Source organism: Rhinopithecus roxellana, chromosome 10, assembly GCF_007565055.1.
Source record: "Rhinopithecus roxellana isolate Shanxi Qingling chromosome 10, ASM756505v1, whole genome shotgun sequence".
Lineage (NCBI taxonomy): Eukaryota > Metazoa > Chordata > Mammalia > Primates > Cercopithecidae > Rhinopithecus > Rhinopithecus roxellana.
The window spans coordinates 95,249,669-95,276,864 of NC_044558.1; the positions used below are offsets into that span (position 1 = coordinate 95,249,669).

At 44.3% G+C, this 27,196-nt stretch overlaps 1 protein-coding gene across 6 annotated transcripts in view; it reads right to left on the reverse strand.

The window, feature by feature from the left end:
• Window positions 1–27,196, reverse strand: part of TCTN1 (tectonic family member 1) — a 39,216-nt gene that overhangs the window by 6,786 nt on the left and 5,234 nt on the right. For 4 of the 6 annotated variants that reach the window (XR_004059742.1, XR_004059741.1, XM_030939792.1 and 1 more), the window contains exons 2-12: window positions 26,500–26,620; window positions 18,845–18,975; window positions 16,469–16,620; window positions 12,187–12,274; window positions 10,190–10,252; window positions 9,676–9,785; window positions 7,983–8,003; window positions 4,013–4,147; window positions 3,382–3,507; window positions 2,903–2,988; window positions 2,183–2,323 (exon numbers count right to left, since the gene is read on the reverse strand). Coding sequence is in view for 3 of the 6 variants with exons in the window: in XM_030939792.1 (XP_030795652.1) it covers window positions 2,183–2,323; window positions 2,903–2,988; window positions 3,382–3,507; window positions 4,013–4,147; window positions 7,983–8,003; window positions 9,676–9,785; window positions 10,190–10,252; window positions 12,187–12,274; window positions 16,469–16,620; window positions 18,845–18,975; window positions 26,500–26,620 (1,174 nt within the window). In the remaining 3 variants the exon portion in view is untranslated. The remainder of the gene's footprint in view (window positions 1–2,182; window positions 2,324–2,902; window positions 2,989–3,381; window positions 3,508–4,012; window positions 4,148–7,982; window positions 8,004–9,675; window positions 9,786–10,189; window positions 10,253–12,186; window positions 12,275–16,468; window positions 16,621–18,844; window positions 18,976–26,499; window positions 26,621–27,196) is intronic. The other 2 variants (XR_004059743.1, XM_030939790.1) reach the window with 1 other exon arrangement.

A 27,196-nucleotide genomic window follows, 5' to 3' on the forward strand; every position in this document is an offset into this window, starting at 1 on the left:
ACACCCAGCCCACCAGCAGTTTTTTGTTTTTTGATTTTTGTTTTGTTTTGTTTTGTTTGAGATAGAATTTGCTCTGTCACCCAGGCTGGAGTACAGTGAGGCAATCTCAGCTCACTGCGACCTCCACCTCCCGGGTTCAAGTGATTCTTCTGCCTCAGCCTCCTGAGTAGCTGGGACTACAGGCGCCCACCACCATGTCTGGCTAATTTTTTTGTATTTTTACTAGTGACAAGGTTTCACCATGTTGGCCAAGCTGGTCTCGAACTCCTGACCACAGGTGGTCTGCCCACATTGGCCTCCCGAAGTGCTGGGATTACAGGCGTGAGCCACCACTCCCAGCCCCACCAGCAGTTTCATTCCTTCCCAGTTTCATTATCTTCTCACTCTCCAAATGGGGGATTATCTGACAGAAGCTAAAGTGTCTCTAACTTTGCAAAATCTTGACCTGCGAGATGATGAGTCTAAAACAATGTTTCCCAAACTGTGTTCCACTAAAGCTCTGTACAAGAAGGGTTTCATGGCCAAAGTTGGGGAAGCATTGAACCTCCATGTCCCCATGTCCCTCCTGAGGCACATGTGTCTATTAAAGGTTCTGATGAGTAACATAGGAAGGAACCATTGTTTTAACTTTAATTTGGTGTTTCCCAGACGTATTGGACCATAGACCTACCCCTACTGATGTCTTGTGGAAACGTATTCCATGGAACCCTCTCCCTTTGAGAAATGCTGGTCTAAATGGATCAGAACTAATAATGTAAATGGTGGCTGGATGTAGTGGCTCACATCTGTAATCCCAACATATTGGGACGCTGAAGCAAGAAGAGCATTTGAGCCCAGGAGTTCGAGACCAGCCTGGGAAACATAGGGAGACCTCGTCTCTACTAAAATTTAAAAAATTAGCCAGGTGTGATGGCACTCGCATGTGGTCCCAGCTATTAGGAGGCTGAGGCAGGAGGATAGCTTGAGCCTGCAGGCCGAGGCTGCAGTGACCCTGATCACGCCACTGCAGCCTGGGCAACAGGGTGAGACCCTGTCTCAAAAAATAATAAGTAAATGGTAAATATTGGTCTAAACAAAATAATGATCCAATGACCCTGGGAAGATGTGGGAAGTGTGTGGGTCATGAGGTAGGGGATGAAGGGGAAAGAGCCAACCTTTGTGTTCCTTAATGGAAACTCAATAAAAAATTCATAAAACCAAAAAAATCAAGAAGTAGCAGGATATTTCAAGATTTGGGGGTAGATTTTGAAAAAAACAGCAACAAGAGTTGAAAGTGGTTGCCTCCAAGGTGGGGCAAATGAGGGCAAACTGTTTTTATAACAAGCCATGCAGCACTGTTTGATATTTTACATTATGTACGTATTTGGTAAGATAAAAGCAGATTATCTTCAGATTTCCTCTCCCTGGTTTTGATGTGCTGTGTATATTAAAATGCAGAAACATAGGAAATATTTTCAGGGGAAATATTTTTACTGTGAACTCAAATTCTAAACAACCTTAAAAATGAAACACACAGGCTAGGCACAGTGGCTCACACCTGTAATCCCAGCACTTTGGGAGGCCAAGGCAGACAGATCACCTGAGGTCAGGAGTTCTAGACCAGCCTGGCCAACATGGTGAAACCCCGTCTCTACTAAAAATACAAAATTTAGCCGGGCACGTTGGCATGTACCTGTAGTCCCAGCTACTCAGGAGGCTGAGGCAGGAGAATTGCTTGAACCTGGAGGCAGAGGTTGCAGTGAGTTGAGATTGCACCACTGGGTGACAGAGTGAGACTCTGTCTCAAAAAAAAAAAAAAAAAAAAAAAAAAAAAAAAGCTAGGTGTGGTGGTGCATGCCTGTAGTCCCAACTACTTGGGAGACTGAGGCGGGATCCCTTGAGCCCAGGAGGTCAGGGCTGCAGTGAGCTATAATGGCGCCACTGTACTCCAGCCTAGGAGACAGAGCGAGACCCCATCTCTTAAAAAAAGAAACACACAAAGCCTTGAAATTTTTGCTTTGCCATATTTAATAACAAAAATGATTGTAACAGTTTTGCTACTATTCATGCATGATGATATACTATATGTGGCTTTCATATGAGCTCATCAGCTGATGCAGAGATTTGATTAAAATGGGGAAAAGTGAGAATGCTTTGTTTTCTGATCAACACAAGTTCAAATAGAAACAAGTGACTCTTTTACCTTAGTTTACAGCCAGATTGCATAGTGTAACCAAATAATACTGGGGTCCGGACCCCCTCCAGTGCTAAGCAGTCTTGCTCAGCTGTGCTATGAAGAATAGTAAACTGTCTGTATCTGTTCGTGGTCTGAATAATCCCAGACATTCACAGACAGTTAAGGGACAACTGCCTAGTGGTAGAGCAGCCTGATTCTCAGGTAAGAAGACAGTGTCACTGTGTGACATGAGGGAGACCCAAATACACTTTTTCTGGGCCTCTGTGATTTTGACAGCTATTTCCCAGGAGTGGGCAAAAAAGTAGTTCTATTTTCCTTAGTAAGTGGATTCTCAGAAGAAAAATTATCAGAAACTGGCCCTTCAAAATTGTTTAAATGTGAAATTAAAAACGTTTAAATGTCAACTTTTCTCTCAAGATTTTTGTTGTAAAACACTGACATATTTTGTGGCTTAATGGCAGGCTGGGAAAAAAAAAAGGAGATTTAAAAAAAAAACCTGACATTTTCCCAGGACGTGCTGTCTCACCCCCAACTGCCAGTCTCCCCCCAGCCCACCTGCTGTGTAGCCAGACTGGCCGCCCACCAGAGCTGCCTGCAGGAAGCTCGGCCTGGACTGCTCTCTCCTTCCCGCAAGCAGCCCAGGGGAGCCTCGGCGATAAAAAGCAGTGCAGCCCACACACACGGAGACAGGAATAAATCCACCCTCTACAGAACCAAAAAGGATATCCCTTATGAGGCTGGAATCCAGCAGCTAACGGGAGCCCCACGACATAACCAGGGTTTCCACTGAGAGGGACTGGCTTGGTATTTTCCTGAAAGACAGTGTAGAAATGCCCCCAAATAATTCTCATTTTAATAAGGAAATGGCAGGGAGAAAAATGCTTCTTTCATAATAAAATCTGGAATTAACAACCAATAAAATAATTTCTCCCTCCCTACTCAGAACTATAAATACATCTGCCAGGTGTAGGAGTACATCATACTGTAAAAGAACAAGCTAATGTGGAAAGGAATCTTTTCCCAAAAGGAAAAAAGATACAAGGAGAATGCTTGGTTTCATTACAGATGCCACAGGCTACACAAAGCCCTCTGTTCACTACAAAGGCTTGGATGTAATACTTAGAAATTCAGTTTTATCCACTAAGAAGTCATTATTTCTTTTTAACTTGGCAATTAAATACTTATGCCAAATTGATCAACCTTACCTGAAGAAAATAAATTTCAAACTTTTGCTGCAGTGGGACCACTACACTGCTAACTGTCCCCAGAAGGAATGACAGATCAGCTTTGGTGACTTCACCTCTATCTGTGTATGTGAGGCTGTACTTTACCTAAAAAAAAAAGATACTCCTAATATACCTGTTCCATTACATTTCAGAAGCTGTATGAATAACTGAAAATACCCATAGATAGCAAATCTTTCCCCATTTCTCCATGTGTTAAAGCCTTGCTCTGCTGTCCAGTTGGATTACGAGAGGTGTTCCCTCAGCACCACCCCTAGCAGACAAGGTCATCTGAGCCACTCTGCCTAATTACAGAAGTTCTACATAAGCTGGTCCGAGCAGAATGTAATAAGCCTATCTCTGCAGAGGAAACATGTTAAAACAAAAACAGCAACAACAAAAATATTTTGATGTATTCCAGCAAGTCACTAGGTTTGTGGAGACAAGAGGTGTCCTTTGATGAGACAGCAGAAAGGCAAGCAGGCAGCCGAGCCAGGTAAAGCCACACCACAGGCTAGGACAAAGCATCCTCGGAGGGCATCCAGTTACCCCAGCGCGACAGGAGGCTTAAGTCTGCCACAGACAAGCTCTCAAAGCCAAATTCGGCACCTACCTCAAGAACGACATTCATGCAAAGGTGAAAGTGTCCAGCATTGACGAGAGCTGGCTGTAGCACATCAGTGTCTTCCCGTCGGGTGAGCGTTTTATTTAGAGACTGAATGATGACGGACTGAACAGTGATAGGGACCTGCAGAGTGAAGACCTGGAGTGTTGAAGATGCTCTACCCAGGGAGGATGGGCTAAAATAACAACCAACTGGAAAGAAACCTCCCCTGATATAGCCAAGTAGGGGGAAGCATGCTACACAACGTGTGTATACTATGATCCACATTTGCAAAAGTAATAAACATATATACATTCACAAAGAAAATACTTGAGAGGATATAACCAAAACTTTAAAAGTAGTTACCTCTAATAACATAGTCTACACAAAAACTTGTACACAAATGTTCACAGCTGCACTATCATAATAGCTAAAACCAAAAACCACCTAAATGTCCATCAACTGATGAATGGATAAATACAAAGTCTAGCCTTACAAAGGAATATGACTCATCCTTAAAAATAGTACTAATACATGCCACAGTACAGATGAATCTTGAAAACATGCTAAGTCATAAAAGCCGGACACGAAAGGCCACACTTCTAATTCCATTTATACGGAATGTCCAATTGGCAAACCCATAGAGATGAAAACTAGATTGGTGGTTGCCAGGTGCTGGGGGACAGAGCTGGGGAAGAATGAGGAGTGACTGCTAATACAGGGCTCCTTTTTGGGGTGATGGAAATGTTCTGGAATTAGTGGTAATGGATGCACAACCTGTGACTATACTAAAAGCCACAGAATTGTATACTTTAAAATGGTGAGTTTTATGGTATGTGAATTATATCTCAAATACATACACACAAAACTCCATCACAGTGTCAAGCACACATATATATCCTCACCTCCAAAACACAACTCCTACACACTCCATACCCACACATGCACATTCACACAGAGTCCCAGGATACATATCCTTAAGCCCCCACACACCCCCGAATATTCATTTGACCCAATTTATACACAACTTCTACACAAATGCAAGTGCACACACACATACACACACACACACACACACACACACAGTGGTTTCTCTGGGTGGTAGGATTATGAGCAATAGAAAACAGACACAGACAAACGTTTTCAGCAACACCAGGAAGCCCTGCTTATCCCAGTGCTATTAAAGGACATTTTGCATTCATGGCCACCGCCAGCAGACTAGCAAGGCATCAAGCCATCCTCTAAAGGTAGCTGGGCCTCCTCATACTATAGGATGAATCTGTCATTTGCTCTAAACTTCAATTCTTGGAAACCACTGTTGAGGAAGGAGCCTCATGTATCTATTAATAGTTGTTTATACCACTTTGAACTTAATCATGCACCATGCTGTTTATAATTCAAAATGACCAAGTATTTAAGCAGTCATTTTAGAGATAAATACGCAGTCCTTATGTGTCTGCTCCCATGACCGAGAAGACCTGCGAATCAAAACCTCTCACAGAAGAAAGTGACATGACTCAGTAACAAAGATGTGAGCTGTCATGTGACGAGAATGGCAGAAGGGCAATGCCAGTCACTGTGAAGCCCTCTGCATAACACGCCACACCAAAGGGTTTCAGCATGGAGGGGATCCTAGGCTGCGATTCAATTAGCTCTTGTTTCACATAAGGACAACCCAGGTTCCTTACTCTGAGCATAGTGGCCCCTGATTCAGCAATGACATCGGGTTCCAAGAAAGAGCACAGCCTGCCATACCAGCCTCTGCTGAAGCCACTTCCATGGTGTGTCCGTGGAATGGGCAAAAACCAAAGGATTCAATATCAATGAGCTTTGGAGAGTCCTGGTGTCAATGGCAGGAGCTGCCCTCATCTCAGCAGCTCACTCAACAGTCATGAGAAGGAAACGGTAGGGCCGTACTGATTTCCTTGATTCCTCTTCTACCACATACCATTCCCACACCACACACTGGTAAAGAACTCCAGCATACTCAATGAAACTACAGGGCTACCCTGGAATCATTTACTGATGGCTCCACAGATACTGTCAATGATTCCAGGCAATCATAACAGTCTTCACTTAGTGGGGAGATTAGACCCAATTTCTATACTCCTGATCCTCTAACCTTAAAATCTGCTTAAGAAAATTTTAAACAAATTCCTGCTATTAGTTTACATGCTCGTCCTTTAGAGCACAACCTTTGGTGTCACACAGACCTAAGCTGGAAGTCTCAGTCTGCTGGGTGTGTGTAGCCTGTCACGTGGGCTCACAGAGTAGAGCTGGCCCAGTGTGGTGGTAAAGTATAAGGTCCCTGGGGCCAGACCACCTAGATCCCTGTCCCAGCTCTGCCACTTCCCAGCTGTGCAGCCATGGGCAAGCTCATTCATCTCCCTGTGACTCATCTGCCAGAGAGTGACAGTAACTGAACCTACCTCCTTGGACAGCCAAAAGGATTCAAAGATGTTGGACATGTACAGCACTTAGAATGGTGCCTGGCATCTGCTTCAAGCCTCCCAGTAACATCCATCACATTCCTCATAATAGGTCTTTCCACATTGACTGGACCCACCTCCTTCCTAGTCATTCATCACTAAAAACATAACTCATTGAGTGCCCAGAACATACCGGACGCTGCATTAGAAATACAGATATATCATGAACAAGGCTGATAGGGCTGCTGCCCCCCAGACCGTTCCAGTTTTAAGTGGTAGAATCCAAGCACTCTCTAGGGATTGGAGGGAGGTGAGAGCTAGCCCATTGCATGACTTTCACACTGCATTCCCGGGAACCCTAGCGTTCTTCACTGGGACCAAAGAGGAAAGAGAAGGAGACTGGGCAGGTGGAGGGCTTCAGGCCCCATCCCTGTTCCAACCAGCACAGCTCCACATTCAGTCTGTGTTATACTCTAGGGAGGGTTCCGCTTCAGACTGCATTTAAGAAAGGACATCTATAACTAAAACAAGTTTGAAAACACAAGTAACATCCAGTAACATCCATCATTCCTCATAATAGGTCTTTCCATCCTTCACAGAAGACAGGATCCAGCCCCACACACCATTGTGTGAGACCCAAAGTCACGTGGCTATTTCCTTTCAAACATCTCCTTCAAACACGTTTGTGTGCAGAGCATCAGTGAAGTCAATCACAGCCAGTGCATCCGCGTCCCATGCGCAGATGCCACACCAGCACCTCATGTGCTTCTCCCACTTGACCCTGCATCATGCCTCTGCACGGATGCTTACCATCCACTCAACAAAGGGAGAACTCAGTGTCAGTAAGACAAGAAAATAATGGCAAAGCTGAGGTTTGAACCTAGGCTGGCCAGTTCCACAGGCTGGGAAACTAGGACAAAGCCACCAACTCAGGCCTCCATGGGGACTGTGTTCACAGGCAGGCCTAGGCTACAGACCCTAGAATAAGGGGTGAGGGATCCACATTCCTTTGACATAGCCATGAAGAGACCCTGGCATCCTGACCACAACCAAGCAGAACCCTGGGCTGGGGCGATAAGGTTTTGAAAAGAACCCACCCTCAAATAAAGCCCTGAAGGTACACCGTGGGGCACGCCTCCCACATGGTGTGGACAACTACTGGCCAAAGTGCTTACAGCTTCTGCCCTGGACAGGCAGCATCCTGGGAGCTGGACAGCTTTCTCAACAAGAGACCAAGAAGAGAACAAGGGACAGCCTGAATGTCCAGAATCTGTCAATCACACCCACTGCTGGTCACGACAGTGGTGTCACTGAACCGTGGAAGAGTACAAAAACCACAACAACGGAGGCAGCTGGAAAGCCCAGAAGTGTTACTCCCACTAAGGAGTTTCCCTATTGCACTTCTGCTTGCTTTTTGGCAAATATATTTGCTATTGACAACAAGGTCCCCTTCTAACTGTAACTATATTCATTTAAAAGGGCTCAGAAATAAGACAGTATTATAAACTATCCTACTTTCCCTTACAAAAAAAAAAAAAAAATACTCTTACCTTTGTTCTTGAATCAGGTGCCTAGATAAAAAGAAACCACAAAAAATTGTGTTAAGTACAGCAAAAAGAAGCATTTTCATTGCTTTTTCAGATCTTGAGTTGAAGAGTATATTCATCTTATTAAAGGTTTCACAAAGAAGAAAACAGAATTTCCTTGATCAAGACTTCCCATCTCCATCTGTTTGAATCTACATCCTAATCAAAGAGGTCATGTTGCATTTTCCTTCTATCTTCATTTCCTCCAGGTGGAAGCTCACTGAGCTAGTCTCAGGAAGGTTCCATGCTCCAGGGTCATTATCGTGTATTTCCACATGGTCTCACGGCCGTAAGCACTGTGAGAAGCACAGTTCTTGCACTCCTGGTCACTCTCACTGCACCTGTCCTTGCTGAAAGGCCACCATTCCTTGCCCAGGCGATTTCCACATCCTAACTAGTCTTCCTGCCTCTGGCCCAAGCCTCCTCAATGACAAGCCCTTGCCTCCCCAGTAGAGCCACAGCTCTGTTTCTGAAAGGCCCACTGGGAAATGTGGGGAGGGAGACAAATACACCTGTTTGGAGAGACTGTGCTGAAAGAGAACTGTACCTGGATGCCCAAGGAATTACTTCAAGACAACTGTGAGCTCAAGCTAACTAGAAGAATTCACAAGCCTAGATGGCTGACTTACACAAGAGAGGGAGAGAGAAAATGAGAGGAGAGGGAAAGGTTAAACTTGATCCTAAAAACTGAAGTCCAGATAAATAATGGTGCCATGAACCACCCTACCCCTGTACCCCTCATAAAAAGGAAATTGGGAAGGGACCCCTTTGACAATAATCATATGTTTTTGGCGGGGGGGCGTTATTTTGTTTTGTTAGAGACCAGGTCTCACTCTGTCACCTACGCTGGAGTGTGATCATAGCTCACTACAACCTTAGCTCACTGCAACCTCAGCCTCTTGGGCTCAAGTGATCCTCCTGTCTTAGCCTCCTGAGTAGCTGGGACGACAGGTGTGCACAAACATGCCACACTAGTTTTTTTATTCTTTGTAAGGCAGGGTCTCACTATGTTGCCCAGGCTGGTTCTTGAACTCTTAGCCTCAAGTGATCCTCCTGCCTCAGCCTATCATATGGTTTTTAATCACTGCAAAAAGTCTTCTTGCCTTGCCACCCTCCATCTTATCTGTCATGTGGGCCAGTGGCCTCACTCATTTCTTCAGTTTAGGGTTCAGACACTGCAACCAGAGAGAAGGGGCCCCTTCACCACCGTGCCCTCTTCTCCCATTTCCTGTTCTTTCCTGACTGCCTGTGTCATCTGCCAACCAGAAAGCGAATTTCCTCTTATTTTCTGGCCTGTTTCTGAGAGAGAGCCCTTTTTGGGGCTAATAAGATTATTTCTGTCACAGACATGAAGATGTTTTTATGATTTCTAAAGTTTTTAGTTATTAGTAAATATTTGTTTTTATTCAGGAGACAGGTATTGGTTACCATCAAAATGAATGAAAGAAAAAAATCAACAAAAGTAAAATATGAGCTAACTATATAAAAATAAAAATTAAAGGATTATTTCAATAATCACTGATATAAAAGTACTGGAGAAATTTAAACTTGAATGTCAATCATGTACTGAAATTATTCTGTATTTGTCATATTTTAAAAGGGCAGAAAGAACAGAAACATACCTAATGAGTAAGTTCCACTTCAAAACAATTCTTACCCTCAGAATTTCCGGGCTGCTGTAAAAAGCCATGCTGAGGGCTTCAATTTCTTCACACTGTTCTAAATTTATTTTTCTGGTGCACCTAACAGCCTGGTTCACCAGAAATGCTGGAAATCATTAACATTCCCAAGGAAAAAAAATACAAAAGAGAAGAAATTTTTCAATTTCCCAATGGCAACTAAAAAATTGCAATCTAGGTAAAACTGTAAAATAAGTTACAACACAGATATACAATTTTTTTTTATTTTTATTTTTTTAGTAGAGACAGGGTTTCACCATGTTGCCCAGGCTAGTCTCAAACTCCTGACCTCAAGTGATCCTCTCGCCTCGGCCTCCCAGAGTGCTGGGATTACAGGTGTGAACCTGTGCGCCTGGCCTACAATATTTTAAAGAGGGTTTTAAATTATTTTTCAAATAGGTAATACATTCATGAGATTGTATTCAAAATTCAAAAAGCACAAAAAGATAATAAGTAAAGCCCCCTCCCATTCCTGTCTTGCCCCCCACCTACCACCAGTCCCCTTCTCCAGAGGCAACTGGCAAGAGGCTTCTTGTGTATCTTTCGAGAAATATTCTATGGAAAAAAAGCAAATATGTGTGTAAAAAACGTACATATATTGTTATTATTCTTTCCCCTTTTGGAAACAAATGTACAATATATACACTATTCTGCCCCTCATTTTGTTCACTGAACAATATATCTTAGAGATTGGCCTGTCTTTACATGAAGCAGCTCTTCCTTTCTTGGGGATAATTAGTATTATATTATAGATGTGGCATAATTATTGTACCAGTTCCCTATTAATGAACATTTAAGTTGTCTCCATCCTTGCTATCACCAACAATGCTGCAATCTATTATTTTGCATGTTGGCCAGCATTTCTGTAGGATCAACTCCTGGAAGTAGAACAGCTGGGTTGAAGAGCACATTTATTGGTAATCTGGATACAAACTGCTAAGTTGCCCTTCACCAAGGTTGTACCAATTTAGTCTTATCAGCTATGTAGGTGAGTGCCTATTTCCCCACAGCTTCAGTTTTTTTGAGTTTTGCCAATCTGACAGGGGAAAATGGTATCTCAGTTTGGTTTTTAGGTTTTGTTGCAGTGGGGGAGTTGTTTTTGATTTTGTTTTCTTTTTTTTTTCTTTGAGACAGGGTCTCGTTCTGTCACCTAGGATGGAGTGTAGTGGTGCAATTTCAGCTCACTGCAACCTCCACCTCCCTGGCTCAAGCAATCTTCCTACCTCAGCCTCCTGAGTAGCCGGAACTACAGATGTGCATCACTATGTCTGGCCTGATTTTTGTAATTTTTATAAAGACAGGGTTTTGCTATGTTGCCCAGGCTCAAACTTCTAATCTCAAGCAATCTGCCCACCTCAGCCTCCCAAAGTGCTGCGATTAGAGGCATTAACAGCTGCACCCAGCCTTTGGTTTGGTTTTAATTTACACTGTTCTTGGTGTGTGCAAAATTGTCTTTTCAGCAGAATACATTTTCCTATCGTTCATTACTTAGCTTCTTCATTGCGAGGCCCCTTGGGGATGGCAGAGCCAAGCCTGCTGCCTTCCACCGCCTAGGGAGCCACTCTGCAAACTCCTGGAGGCTCCTGAATGGAGAAGAGCATAGGGGAGCACAGGCTGCAGGCCAACTGCATCCCTGCTCCACCACCACCTGCGTAAGCCTGAGTAAGAAACTGCACATCTCTGTTTCCTGCTCTAAAAAATGGAGATACTGGCCGGGTGTGGTGGCTCACACCTGTAATCCTAGCACTTTGGGAGGCTGAGGCGGGCAGATCACAAAGTCAGGAGATCGAGACCATCCCGGCTAACATGGTGAAACCCTGTCTCTACCAAAAATACAAAAAATTAGCCAGGCACAGTGGCGGGCACCTGTAGTCCCAGGTACTCGGGAGGCTGAGGCAGGAGAATGGCATGAACCCAGGAGGCGGAGCTTGCAGTGAACCGAGATGTTGTCACTGCACTCCAGCCTGGGCGAGAGCGAGACTGTCTCAAAAAAAAAAAAAAAAAAAAAGAAAAACAAACAAAAAAAAACCGGAGATACTAACCTTAAGGGATTACAGAGAGAATTAAAGGGAAAACACATGCAAGCACTTAACATAATACCCAGCACAAATAAGTGCTTAATAATTGTTAGCTGTTGATATGCTTTAGAACTTTCCACCAACTGGAAGTAAACAATGGAGTGAGCTGTTTTCAGGTAGTCAGTTCCCCATCACTACAAGTGCTCAAGCAGTGGCTGCACGTGGTAGAAAAGACTGGCCCTGAGTGGGAAATTGAACTACATGACCTTTGAGGCCTCTTTAACCCGGAGATTCTGTTTCTAGTCACAAGGCCTGTTTAATTATGACTACTACAAATGTAAGGTATTAAGTTGGTGCAAAAATAATTGCGATTTTGGTCATGACTTTTAATGGCAAAAACCACAACTACTTTTCCACCAACCTAATAATAACAGCAAATGTCTAAGAAAAGAAGAATGGCCACTTTCTTACCTGCAGGGTTATTATCAGTGCACAGAGATGATGTCAGGGAGGAAGGAAATCTCAGAAACGAATCTGAAGTCTGCAGAGGCACCCCATACTGCAAACACAACAACCAACAGTAATTATGGTGTAATTAAGGTATTCATTCAACACTTTACTGGGCACCTACAAGCAGCACCGCAGGCATCAGGGACACAGTGATGAGCAAAAAACAGATGTGGTCCTTGCCCTCAAGAAGCTCACATTTAGTTGTGTCGCCATTTTTTAAAGGATGTGTGTTTGTGTGTGTGCATGTTACTGTATTTGTAGGCTTCTTAGTCATGGAATTCCTCTGGAAGGGTACATGAGACACTGACATAACAGTTTGCCTCTGCAGACAGGAACTAAGTGGCTGGACACAGGGGTGAGAGAATTATTTTTCACTAGCATTAATTATTTAAATAACATATACAGTATACATTAAAATAAAAATCAATTTTTTATGAATCAATTTTATGAAAGAATGCCTTCTTTCCCAAAACCAAACCCCACAAAATTATTTCCCAATCTTCAAAACCCAGATTAATAGCTATTAGGTTTATAGCCAATTTTCTCGAACTTGCAAGTTTATCCAAATGCTTTAGTGCCAGCAGGAGTATGGGAAACAAGTCCTTCCACTCACTGGAGCTGGGAGTGTAAAGCACTGCAATTTTTTTGGAGGGCAATCTGGTATCAATATTTAAATTTTCCATTCATTTTACCAAACTAACTCATTTATAGGAATGTATCCTAAGGATTTAATCAGTGAAGTGTACAAAAATGTATGCATATATGAGAATGTTCATTGTGGATAAAAGCAAAAACTGGAAACATGTCTGTTAAGAGTGGAACAGCTCAGATACATACACAGAAAAGAATATTTGTTTTTTTTTTTTTTTCTGAGATGGAGTCTCGCTCCGTTGCCCAGGCTGGAGTGCAGTGGCATGATCTCAGCTCACTGCAACCTCCGCTTCCTGGGTTCAAGTGATCCTCGTGCCTCAGCCTTCCAAGTCGCTGGAACTACAGGAACGCGCCACCATGCCCTGCTAATTTTTGTATTTTAGTAGACATAGGGTTTCACTATATCGTCCAGGCTGGTGTGGAACTCCTGACCTCAAGTGATTTGCCCGCCTCAGCCTCCCAAAGTGCTGGGATTATAGGCGTGAGCCACCGCGCCAAGAATATTTTGTAAACTGCAGCTCTTCGCTGGGTGCGGTGGCTCACGCCTGTAATCCCAGCACTTTGGGAGGCCGAGATGAGCGGATCACCTGAGGTCAGGAGTTCAAGACCAGCCTGGCCAACATGGTGAAACCCCGTCTCTACAAAAACACAAAAGTTAGCTGAAGACCAGCCTGGCCAACATGGTGAAACCCCGTCTCTACAAAAATACAAAAATTAGCTGATCATGATGGTGAGTGCCTGCAATCCCAGCTACTTGGGAGGGTGAGGTGGGAGAATCGCTTGAACCCGAGAGGCGGAGGTTGCAATGAGCCGAGATCACACCACTGCACTCCAGCCTGGGCAACAGAGCAAGACTCTGTCTCAAAAAAAAAAAAAAAAAAAAAAAGCAGCAGCAGCTCTATCACTAGTTCTGACAAGTTACTTTCCTGTGCCTAAGTTTTTCTCATCAGGTAAATGGAGACAATGGTGCATCCCTCCCAGAGGGGCGCATGAAGTAATGCCTGAAAAGCTCTTCACAGTGCCAGAACATGGAAAATACTCAATGGTAAATTTTACATTGACATGGGAAGATGCACATGACTTACCACTGAAAAAGGAATTTTCTTTTTTTTTTTTTTTTTTTTTTTTTGAGACGGAGTCTCGCTCTGTCACCCAGGCTGGAGTGCAGTGGCCGGATCTCAGCTCACTGCAAGCTCCGCCTCCCGGGTTCACGCCATTCTCCTGCCTCAGCCTCCCAGGTAGCTGGGACTACAGGCGCCGCCACCTCGCCCGGCTAGTTTTTTGTAGTTTTTAGTAGAGACAGGGTTTCACCGTGTTAGCCAGGATGGTCTCGATCTCCTGACCTCGCGATCCGCCCGTCTCGGCCTCCCAAAGTGCTAGGATTACAGGCTTGAGCCACTGCGCCCAGCGAAAAAGGAATTTTCTAGAACAACATGGATAGCTATAAATCCCACTTCTATACAACACCATATATACATTATAATACACATATTTAAAAATCAGCAAGAATACACACCAATCTTTTCAAAGTGATTTGCAGTATGAATTTTAATGGATACAGGGATCTTTCAACTTTTACTTATATGTCTCTATACTTTGAACTTTTAGAACTAGTACATGTTGCTTTCATACTTTGCTTTTAAAAAAAGTTAAGGTTCCAAAAAAGTTAAGGTTCATTCAAAGTTAATATGTGTCACATTTAAAGATGTACTACTGAATAGACATAAAACAGCACACATCTTCCAAAATCTGTAAAACTAAATACAATTTTGAGAAGATGACCAGGCATCCAACCAATCTACTCCATGGTCTCAGCAACGTGCCTCAAGCATTTTGCTACATCTTTTAAGTTTGAGAAGTAAAAAGAACTCTGAAGAGACAAAATACAAGTTTATCACAGAATAAACAACCTTAAATCCTCTATTCAGAATTCAAATATTCAGTTTTGTTTTATTTTTAATATTATACTTTAAGTTCTGGGATACATGTGCAGAACATGCAGGTTTGTTACATAGATATACACATGCCATGGTGGTTTGCTGCACCCATCAACCCATCATCTACATTAGGTATTTCTCCTAATGCTATCCCCTCCCCAAGCCCCCCAACCCCCAACAGACCCCGGTGTGTGATGTTCCCCTCCCTGTGTCCATGTGTTCTCATTGTTCAACTCCCACTTATGAGTGAGAACATGCGGTGTTTTGTTTTCTGTTCCTGTGTTAGTCTGCTGAGAATGATGGTTTCCAGCTGCATCCATGTCCCTGCAAAGGACATGAACTCATCCTTTTTTATGGCTGTTTAGTATTCCATGTTGTATAGGTGCCACATTTTCTACATCCGGTCTATCATTGATGGGCATTTGGGTTGGTTCCAAGTCTTTGCTATTGTGAATAGTGCTGCAATAAACATACATAGGCATGTGTCTTTACAGAATGATTTTTGATCCTTTCAGTATATACTCAGTAATGGAATTGCTCGGTCAAATGGTATTTCTGGTTCGAGATCCTTGAGGAATCGCCACACTGTCTTCCACAATGGTTGAACTAATTTACACTCCCACCAACTGTAAAAGTGTTCCTATTTCTCCACATCCTCTCCAGCACCTATTGTTTCCTGACTTTTTAACAATCGTCATTCTAACTGGCGTGAGACGGTATCTCATTGTGGTTTTGATTTGCATTTCTCTAATGACCAGTGATGAGCTTTTTTTCATAGGTTTGTTGGCCGCATAAATGTCTTCTTTTGAAAAGTGTCTGTTCATATCCTTCACCCACTTTTAATGGGGTTGTTTTTTTCTTGTAAATTTATTTAAGTTCCTTGTAGATTCTGGATATTAGCCCTTTGTCATATGGGTAGATTGCAAAAATTTTTCCCCATTCTGTAGGTCACCTGTTCACTCTGATGATAGTTTCTTTTGCTGTGCAGAAGCTCTTTAGTTTAATTAGATCCCATTTGTCAATTTTGGCTTTTGTTGCCATTGCTTTTGGTTGTTTTACTCATGAAGTCTTTGCCCATGCCTATGTCCTGAATGGTATTGCCTGGGTTTTCTTCTAGGGTTTGTATGGTTTTAGGTCTTACATTTAAGTCTTTAATCCATCTTCAAATATTCAGTTTTAATTTTCATGATCTTTGATTTGTAGGCATGAACATTAAGTTATTTAGTCTAGGCCGGGCGCAGTGGCTCAAGCCTGTAATCCCAGCACTTTGGGAGGCCGAGACGGGCGGATCACAAGGTCAGGAGATCGAGACCATCCTGGCGAACACGGTGAAACCCCGTCTCTACTAAAAAAATACCAAAAACTAGCCGGGCGAGGTGGCGGGCGCCTGTAGTCCCAGCTACTCGGGAGGCTGAGGCAGGAGAATGGCGTGAACCCGGGAGGCGGAGCTTGCAGTGAGCTGAGATCCGGCCACTGCACTCCAGCCTGGGCGACAGAGCGAGACTCCGTCTCAAAGAAAAAAAAAAAAAAAAAGTTATTTAGTCTATAATATCAACTCTGTCTCAGGGAAGAGTTTTGCTGGTAACCTGAAAATTAACTTACAAGGACAAGACATTTGTGATGGGATGAAAAGAATTAATCAAGTTCAGGCTCACCTTATATTTTGCAGTAGTAGGAATATCCAGTTTGGTTGTGAAGGAAATATCTGATTCAGCATTCAATGTAAAACCATCAGATGTTTTCATCAATGTATCAAAATTATTTTCATCAGGTACTTCTGGATTAATAAAGGATAATGCAGGCTCATCTGTTTTAAAAAAAAAAACAGTATTTTAAATCGGTATAAAATATATGTATAGTATGTATAAAGGTTTTGGAAACAGTTTTTAATAGCATTAAGGCTGATGTAAAAAACAAATAGCGTCTTGGCTGGGCGCACTGGCTCACACCTGTAATCTCAGCACTTTGGGAGGCCAAGGTGGGCAGATCGCCTGAGGTCAGGAGTTTGAGACCAGCCTGGCCAAATGGTGAAACCCTGTCTCTACTAAAAATACAAAGATTAGCCAGGCATGGTGGTGCACAACTGTAATTCCAGCTACTCAGGAGGCTGAGGCAGGAGAATCGCTGAAACCCGGGAGGCAGAGGTTGCAGTGAGCTGAGATGGCACCACTGTACTCCAGCCTGGGCGACAGAGCAAGACTCCATCTCAAAAAAAAAAAAAAAGTGTCTTTTTCCATATTCACTTCTCCCAGGAATTTTTAAAGCTTATTCAATAAACAGGACCTCCGGACTCAGCCTGCTTCTTCTAATAATGGGGAAGTAATAGTTTCTAGCATCTACAAGTGAACAGCACAACAGAAGCCAATAATAATCTGTCTATTTCTCTAGCCCATGGACTGATGAGTCTGCTGTATCAACCTGTAAGGAGAAGCTCTCTCTGGATGGCTATGGGAATGAAAGAATCTGATTTCTACTCTCACACAGCCACTGTGAAAGTCCTGGAGAAAAATGTGCTGTGTACAGAAGAGAGAGAAGGGAGCAGGCTGGCATGTTCACTGGGCTGGTGTTACGACAGAGAACCTGAGTCACTGGCCAGTTATCACTTCAGACTACAAACCACACAGAGCATCTGTCTGTTCAATCACAAGAGAACAAAACCAAAATCTGTAAAGATATTCTGAAAATATGACAGAGTTTAATTGACAAATAAAAGCATAAATGTGTCTCTGATCTTTGATATCCTGATAACATTTTACATGCACTTGTACTTTGGATCTAGAAATATATTTGAGCTAAATGCTCAGATAAAAATAAAGATCCTGTTTTCATGCAAATATTCTTAGTAAAAATAAAAGAAAAAAAGGAAATAGAAACCACAGGTAATGTTCAAAGCTGAGCCTGATTTTCAACCATTAAACCAGGAGGAAATAGTTAAAAAAACACATGTATATATAGAAACCTAGATTCCTATGTATGTCTGCATATTATAAACACCTTTAAGATAAGTATAAGGTTTCAAAAGACAACTACACAAGCATAATTACTTTTAAAGAAAATGTGCATGCCCACAGGTCTATAAAGTTACTTCCTATTACCTGTGAAATGGTCTCTAAAGAGATACACTATACATATAGCAAAACATAGAATAATTGCTTTAAATCTAACTGAGGGTTGGACAAGGCAGTTCACACCTGTAATCTCAGCATTTTGAGAGGTCGAGGCAGGAGAATCATTTAAGGACAGGAGTTTGAGAGTAGCCTGGCCAACATGGTGAAACCCTGTCTCTACTGAAAATAAAAAATTAGCTGGGTGTGATGGCGGGTGCCTGTAATCTCAGCTACTCGGGAGGCTGAGGCAGGAGAATCACTTGAACCCGGGAGGCAGAGGTTGCAGTGAGCTGAGATCGTGCCACTGCATTCCAGGCTGAGCGACAGAGTAAGACTCTGTCTCAAAAAAGAAGAAGAGGCTGGACGCGATGGCTCACGCCTGTAATCCCAGCACTTTGGGAGGCCGAGGCGGGCAGATCACCTGAGGTCGGGAGTTCGAGACCAGCCTGACCAACATGGAGAAACTCCAACTCTACTAAAAATACAAAACTGGCTGGGCATGGTGGTCCATGCCTATAATCCCAGCTACTTGGGAGGCTGAGGCAAGAGACTTGCTTGAACCCAAGAGGCGGAGGTTGTGGTGAGTTGAGATCGAGCCATTGTACTCCAGCCTGGGCAACAAGAGTGAAACTCCGTCTCACAACAAACAAACAAACAAACAAAAACACAAAAATTAGCCAGGCGTGGTGGCAGGCGCCTGTAATCCCAGCTACTCAGTAGGCTGAGGCAGGAGAATCACTTGAATCTGGGAGGTAGAGGTTGCAGTGAGCTGAGATTGTGCTACTGCACTCTAGCCTAGATGACAGAGCAAGACTCTGTCTCAAAAAAATAATCATAATCATACAATAAATCTGAGACATTTTTCCATAACTTTGAGAAAAAATTTCCAGAGTTTCACAAAACATATCAATGTCAAATACTTACAGTTTGTAATATGAATGCAGAAAATAGATGGATTAATCTGGTCAACAAGTTTAAATACTCTTTGAGGTGGGTTTGCTGTAAAATTCAATGAATAGATGACTGCTTTTTGACTACAAAACTGGCTGTCGCCCCTGAAAATTAAAAAAAAAAAAAATACAAAGTTACAAGACATAAGCACACAATCTTAGCAAGATTATTTAAAAACCATCAGATGCTTGTACTATACTACGTTAACAGTTACGTGGAGGATATTTATGAAAGCATGACATTAGAATTGAATCCGGCGGGGCACGGTGGCTCACACCTGTAATCCCAGCACTTTGGGAGGCCGAGGTGGGCGGATCACAAGATCAGGAGATTGAGACGAGCCTGGCCAAGATGGTAAAACCCCATCTCTACTAAAAATACAAAAATTAGCTGGGCATGGTGGCGTGTGCCTGTAATCCGAGTTACTAGGGAGGCTGAGGCACGAACATCGTTTGAACCGAAAGGGCGGAGGTTGCAGTGAGCCGAGATCGCGCCACTGCACTCCAGCCTGGCAACACAGTGATACTCCATCTCAAAAAAAAAAAAAGTTGGATCTTTTTCTTGAGATGTAGTCTCACTCTCTCAGGCTGGAGTGCAGTGACACGATCTCAGCTCACTGCAAACTGCATCCCAGGTTCAAGTGATTCTCCTGCCTCAGCCTCCCAAGTAGTTGGGACTACAGGTGTGCACTGCCATGCCTGGCTGATTTTTGTATTTTCATTAGAGACAGGGTTTCACCATGTTGGCCAGGCTGGTCTCAAACTCCTTACCTCAGATGATCCACCCGCCTCGGCCTCCCAAAGTGCTGGGATTACAGGGATGAGTCACCACACCCAGCTGAATCCATTTTTATTTAGTTTATTCTGTGTTAAAATATTTTGCATTGGCTGGGCACGGTGGCTCACGCCTGTAATCCCAGCACTTTGGGAGTCCGAGGCAGGCGGATCACGAGGTGAGGGGATCGAGACCAGCCTGGCAAACACAGTGAAACCCCGTCTCCATTAAAAATACAAAAAATTAGCCAGGCATGGTGGTGGGCGCCTGTAGTCCCAGCTACTTGGGAGGCTGAGGCAGGAGAATGGCATGAACCCGGGAGGTGGAGCTTGCAGTGAGCCGAGATTGCGCCACTGCACTCTAGCCTGGGTGACAGAGCAAGACTCCGTCTCAAAAAAAAAAAAAAAGGCCGGGCACAGTGGCTCAAGCCTGTAATCCCAGCACTTTGGGAGACCGAGACGGGCGGATCATGAGGTCAGGAGATCAAGACCATCCTGGCTAACACTGTGAAACCCCGTCTCTACTAAAAAATAGAAAAAACTAGCCGGGCGAGGTGGCGGGCGCCTGTAGTCCCAGCTACTTGGGAGGCTGAGGCAGGAGAATGGCGTAAACCCGGGAGGCGGAGCTTGCAGTGAGCCGAGATCTGGCCACTGCACTCCAGCCTGGGCGACAGAGTGAGACTCCGTCTCAAAAAAAAAAAAAAAAAAAAAATTTGCATTTGGGCCAAGCACAGTAGCATGCACCTATATTAACCAACTACTCAGGAGGTTAAGATGGGAGGATCACTTGAGGTCAGGAGTTCGAGGCCAGTCTGGCAACACAGTGAGACCCTGATCTCTTTTTAAAAAAGAAAAAAAAAAAGTTTGGCATTTAAAACTTTTTCCTCTAACAGGAAAAAAAAAAAAAAAATGAGACAAGTAGAATAGCTTTTAAGGAAATCTTGTCAAGAAATGTAGATCAGGGTATAATTTTTATGTCAATGAACCTTATAAACTCTGATAGCATAAATTAGATAAAATTTTGCAGACCTTCAGATTGTTTAAAAGTACCCAGAACAGATCCCAATTCCTTGTCTTTAGAATAAAGCTGTCTTTAAAGGACTGTGAGAGTAAGAAAATGTGGAGTCATCTGGAAGGTTTAATGCTTAGAAGTTATGGTACAGGGGCAGGAACAGTGTGGCTCATGCCTGTAATCCCAGCACTTTGGGAGGCTGAGGCGGGTGGATCACCTGAGATCAGTCATCTGGAAGGTTTAATGCTTACAAGTTATGGTACCGGGCCAGGCACAGTAGATCATGCCTATAATCCCGGAACTTTGGGAGGCTGAGGCCAGCGCATCACCTCAGGTCAGGCCTGGCCAACATGGCGAAACCCTGTCTCTACTAAAAATACAAAAATTAGCCAGGCGTGGTGGCATGCGCCTGTAGTTCCAGCTATTGGGGAGACTGAGGCAGGAGTATTGCTTGAGCCTGGGAGGTTGCAGTGAGCCAAGATTATGCCACTGCACTCCAGCCTGGGCAACACAGTGAGACTCTGTCTCAAAAAAAAAAAAAAAAGGAAGTTGTAAGTCTTCAACCAATCCCAGATTTGACAAACCCCAATCAATTTGCTATAGATATGGATATGGTACAGGCCAAGCACCGTGGCTCATGCCTCTAATCCCAGCATTTTGGGAGGCTGAGGAGGATCACTTGAGGCCAGGAATTCAAGACCAGCCTGGGCAACACAGACCCCTATCTCCATAAAAAACAAAGAAAAAATTAGCCCAGCATGCTGGCAGATGCCCGTAGTTCTACTTGGGAGGCTGAGGTAGGAGGACTTGAGCCCAGGAGCAAGGTTACAGTGAGCTATGATCGTGTCACTGCACTCCAACCTGGGTGACAGAGCAAGACTTGTCTCAAAAAAGTATAGAGGCTGGGCACAGTGACTCATGCCTACCATGCCAGTACTTTGGGAAGGCCACGGCAGGAGGATCACTTGAAGCCAGGAGTTCAAGACCAGCCTGGGCAACAAAGTGAGACCTTGTCTCTACGAAAAAAAAAAAAAAAAAAGTTAGCTGGACAGATAGATAATGAGATAAAGTCCTAACAAAAATGGGACCATATTCTACATACTGTTTTAAGGCTTTTCTCACTTAATATATAATGCCTAATATGCACTTGCAATATTATACTAAGTGGCTTCATTGTATACCAGCCTATTAATACCCCAATTTGTTTAACCAATTCTCTACTGTTGGTTTAGATTTCTAATTTTCCCCAATTATATGTAATGCTATAATGACATCCCTATACATACATCTTTATGAGTGTCTCCAGGTGTTTCCTTAAGATATGTTTCCTGAAGTGGAACTGCTAAGCCAAAAGGCAGATAACATTATTTAAGGCTTCTGAGACACACTCCCAGATTGCCCTCTAGGAGGGCACAATATACATTCTCACCAACACTGTAGTAAGAGTGCCTATTTCCCTGTACTCTTGCCAAGACTGGATATTATCATTCAGTTTTTACTGGGCCTTAAAGGACAAGTAGAAATCAGACAGACAGTAGGAATGGGAAGCAAATCCAAGTGCAAGAACAGCAGTGGCCAAGGCTGGGTAATGACTCATGGTCTTTGGGAAACTCTGAGTACCGAGGTTGGACTGGAGTGGATTCAAGATGGCTGGTAGCAGGCAACAGGCTCTGAAAGAAGGTGGGAATCAATCTGAATCCAGGCTAAGAAGCCTATAGATAATGATAACTTCTGAAGGTCTTTTAGTGAGCGCCTGACAGGATGAGGTATGAGCTCATAAAGCAGGAGCAGGGATGGACAACCATAAGGGCTAGAGTGATGGAAGGCTCCACAAAATGGGACTCCTTACTCCCCTCCAGTCAACCACCTCCCCAATCCTGCACAGTATTTCAGTATCATCATCAGATCTAGATACTTCTCTCTAGCCCCACTGTCACAGCTTTTGGGGAAGGTGGGGAGGGAAACCGTTAATCCACATCTGCAATAGCTTTTTACTTGGCTCTCTGCCACCAGGCTTGGCCTTGTGATCCACTGCACATGTTGCTGCAGAATTACAGAAGATGGGAATCTGATCCTCTTAACAACCCAGGCCCTGTGGACTTCAGGACAGAGTCCAAACCCCTCAGCATACACACAAGGCCCCTGGGGACCTGACCCCTGATCTCTTGCTATACTCCTTTCACCCCACCCCTCTCTGGCCACACTGAGTTACCTGCAGTTAAGCAGGCCATCCTGCATCCCCCATCTCTGCCCATGCAGCTCCCTCTGCCTGGAATGCCCTTCCCCTTGGTCCATGCTGACCATCTTCCACGTGTCCTTCAGGACCCAGCTCAGCTCCTGTCTTCTGGGGAGCATTTCTTAGTGAGGCTGAGTTAGATGCCATTCCTCTCCCTTCTCATCGTGCTTGATGTAGAAACTGCCATCCACTCCTCTGTCTCCCTTACTCAATGGTAAGTTCTCTGAAGGCAGCAGAGTGCCTAACTCATCTTTATGTCCCTGGTGCTGGCATCAGGAGGTGCTCAAGAAAAGTTGGGAGAAAGAAAAGACTGCTGAGACAGGAAAAGTGAAAGGAAGAGGCAGGAGTCAGGAGAGCCTCCAGGTTTCTGGCCTGGTGTCTGCCTAAAAGACTAATGGTAGAGGAAGTCAAAAAGGGACACTAGGAAATCAGTTAGAGATGGAGAGGAGAAATTCATTCATCCATTCAACTCATTATTATTATTATTTTTTTTTTTTTTTTTTTTTTTTTTTTGAGACGGAGTCTCGCTCTGCCACCCGGGCTGGAGTGCAGTGGCCGGATCTCAGCTCACTGCAAACTCCGCCTCCCGGGTTCACGCCATTCTCCTGCCTCAGCCTCCCAAGTAGCTGGGACTACAGGCACCCGCCACGTCGCCCGGCTAGTTTTTTGTATTTTTTTTAGTAGAGACGGGGTTTCACCATGTTAGCCAGGATGGTCTCGATCTCCTGACCTCGTGATCCGCCTGTCTCGGCCTCCCAAAGTGCTGGGATTACAGGCTTGAGCCACCACGCCCGGCCTATTATTATTATTTTGACAGAGTTTCACTCTTGTTGCCCAGGCTAGAGTGCAATGGCGCAATCTTGGCTCCTGCAACCTCTGCCTCCCAGGTTCAAGTGATTCTCCCACCTCAGCCTCTGAGTAGCTGGCATTACAGGCACCCACCACCACGCCCAGCTAATTTTTGTATTTTTAGTAAAGACGGGGTTTCACCGTCTTGGCCAGGCTGGTCTCAAACTCCTGACCTCAAGTGATCCACACACCTCAATCTCCCAAAGTGCTGGGATTACAGGCATGAGACACCGTGCCCAGCCAATTCAACTCATTCTTAATGAGGGCCCACTACGTGGCAGGAGCTCTACTAGGCACTAATGGTTCAGAAGTAAAGAGATCTTCCAAGACCGGGCGCGGTGGCTCAAGCCTGTAATCCCAGCACTTTGGGAGGCCGAGACGGGCGGATCACGAGGTCAGGAGATCGAGACCATCCTGGCTAACACGGTGAAACCCCGTCTCTACTAAAAAAATACCAAAAAAATTAGCCGGGCGAGATGGCGGGCGCCTGTAATCCCAGCTACTTGGGAGGCTGAGGCGAGAGAATGGCGTAAACCTGGGAGGCGGAGCTTGCAGTGAGCTGAGATCTGGCCACTGCACTCTAGCCTGGGCGACAGAGGGAGACTCGGTCAAAAAAAAAAAAAAAAAAAAAAAAGATCTTCCAGGCGGGGCACGGTGGTTCACACCTGTAATCCCAGCACTTTGGGAGGCCGAGGTGGGCGGATCACGAGGTCAGGAGTTCGAGACCATCCTGACTAACACGGTGAAATCCTGTCTCGACTAAAAATACAAAAAATTAGCTGGGCGTGGTGGCACACGCCTATAGTCCCAGCTCCTCAGGAGTCTGAGGCAGGAAAATTGCTTGAACCCGGGAGGTGGAGGTTGCAGTGAGCCAAGATGGAGCCCCTGCCCTCCAGCCTGGGCAACAAAGCGAGACTGTCTCAAAAAAAAAAAAAAAAAAGCCCCAAGTTGGAGCAAAAATCTCACTTTCAGGCTCCTGTATTTACTAAGGGAGGAAAACAGAATGATTTTCAACAAATACTGAAACATGCTACAGGCCAGGTAGCTAGAAAATTAATCTGACTACATTGCCCTGTTCTCTGAGCATTTTTACAATACTAGAAATAGGCTCAAAATCCCATTGGTCAATAAAACAGTTTCCCACAGGAAAAACCCATTGTACCTCTTAAAAGGGTTCACCTATCAAATATCAATTGCTAAAACTTGCTATAAGGCTAAATTTAAATTAGCTATCTCTTACTAAGTTGGTCCCATCCTGAATTAATGAGCCTCTTCTAAGTGCTGCTAGTTTTTCAAAAAGCCTTGGCCGGGCGCGGTGGCTCAAGCCTGTAATCCCAGCGCTTTGGGAGGCCGAGACGGGCGGATCACGAGGTCAGAAGATCGAGACCATCCTGGCTAACATGGTGAAACCCCGTCTCTACTAAAAAATACAAAAAACTAGCCGGGTGAGGTGGCGGGCGCCTGTAGTCCCAGCTACTCGGGAGGCTGAGGCAGGAGAATGGCGTAAACCCGGGAGGCGGAGCTTGCAGTGAGCTGAGATCCGGCCACTGCACTCCAGCCCGGGCGACAGAGCGAGACTCCGTCTCAAAAAAAAAAAAAAAAAAAAAAAAAAAAAAGCCTTGAAGCTAGGCGCGTTGGCTTACGCCTGAAATCCCAGCACTTCGGGAGGCCAAGGCGGGTGGATCACCTGAGGTCAGCAGTTCGAGACCAGCCTGACCAATATGGTGAAACCCCCGGCTCTACTAAAAATACGCCAGGTATGGTCCCAGCTGCTTAGGAGGCTGAGAGAGGAGAACTGCTTGAAGCCAGGAGGCTGAGGTTGCAGTGAGCCACTATCACACCACTGCACTCCACTCTGGGCGACAAAGCGAGACTCCATCTCATTAAAAAAAAAAAGGCTTGAAATCTCAATTATAAGAGATCATTCAGAACAGATTATTTCTTTACCTTATAATCAGCTGGGAATGTCATTTTTCATTGTTCTATACAATGCGAACTGTGAGAATTCCTGGTAGATTTACATATCAGAAAAGTACAAAGATTTCTTATCTAATTTCTTGTTACAAGTACTATGTCCACAACAAAAGCTGTGAAATTAAACTGCACTTTTCACCCTAGGCTATACTAATTCACTGATACAAAAAATGTGACCACTGTCTGTTTACAACTCAAATTGAAATGTGATTCAATCTCCAAACACAGAGGTTTCATTACATTCTTTTAATGTACATTCTCTCTTCTCTTTTGCCCGCACAGTCACCTGGCTGAATGCAGATAAGGGACAGCAGCTACTGTTTTTTTTTTTTTTTTTGAGACACGTCTCACTCTGTCGCCTAGGCTGGAGTGCAGTGGCGACATCTCCGTTCACTGCAAGCTCCGCCTCCCGGGTTCACACCATTCTCCTGTCTCAGCCTCCCCAGCAGCTGGGATAGGTGCCCGCCACCACGCCCGGCTAATTTGTTTGGATTTTTAGTAGAGACGGGGTTTCACCGTGATAGCCAGAATGGTCTCAATCTCCTGATCTGGTGATCCACCCACCTCAGCCTCCCAAAGTGCTGGGATTACAGGTGTGAGCCACCGCGCCTGGCCAGGGACAGCTACTTTTTTACATATTTGTTTGGATAGTATGGCTTCAGAACCATGCAAAACACCGGAAATCAGGTTTGGATTTTTAAGCCTGGGAAAGTTTTCCCTTTCCCCAAATTGTATTATCCTGGTCAAATTTTATCAAAATTGCATATGTCATACGTAAACTTACGTGACAACTGGAACTGAGCAGGCAGAAAAGACACTGAAATCCACAGAGCTGCAGTCAGGATCACAGCAGCAGTTGACGTCACACTGTGCTGGGGACAAGTCACAGACACACAGAGCAGCAACTGCAGAAAAAAGAGGGGTAGGATCCAGAGCATCACCATCAGCAGGTGGTGACTGCCCTCTACCACCACAGTGTACCATAAGTCAATTTCATACAAAGGGTCCATTTTATTTTTCCTATGCACTTTGGGGGAAATTTGTGAAGTGGAAATGAGTCAGTTTGAGCATTCCACAATTAGAGGTTTCCCCAAAGTTGCTAATGATCTGACTCGCTTGGAAAGTTCTGTTAGTGCTTTGCCTACAGAGATGCTGATTTGGTAAGCTGAATACGAAACCCAGGCATTTGCAGCTTTCAGAAACTTTCCAGGTGATACTTATAATTACACAAGTTTAAGAACCAGCACGCCTAAACCATTTGCCTGACCATAGAACCACCAGTTTAAAACTCCAAAGTCCTTAAGCTCCTTCTCTGGAGATTACGAGTCAGAGGAAGGACCCACTTAAACCTTTAGGAAAGAGGTTTTTCAACCTTGCCCCTCTCTTCATGTATAACCTGCTGCTTTAAAGCTGAACTCACATTCACAGATCCTTGGTCAAGAATCATAACGGCTCAGAATGTCTTTGGTGATTTAGACAGT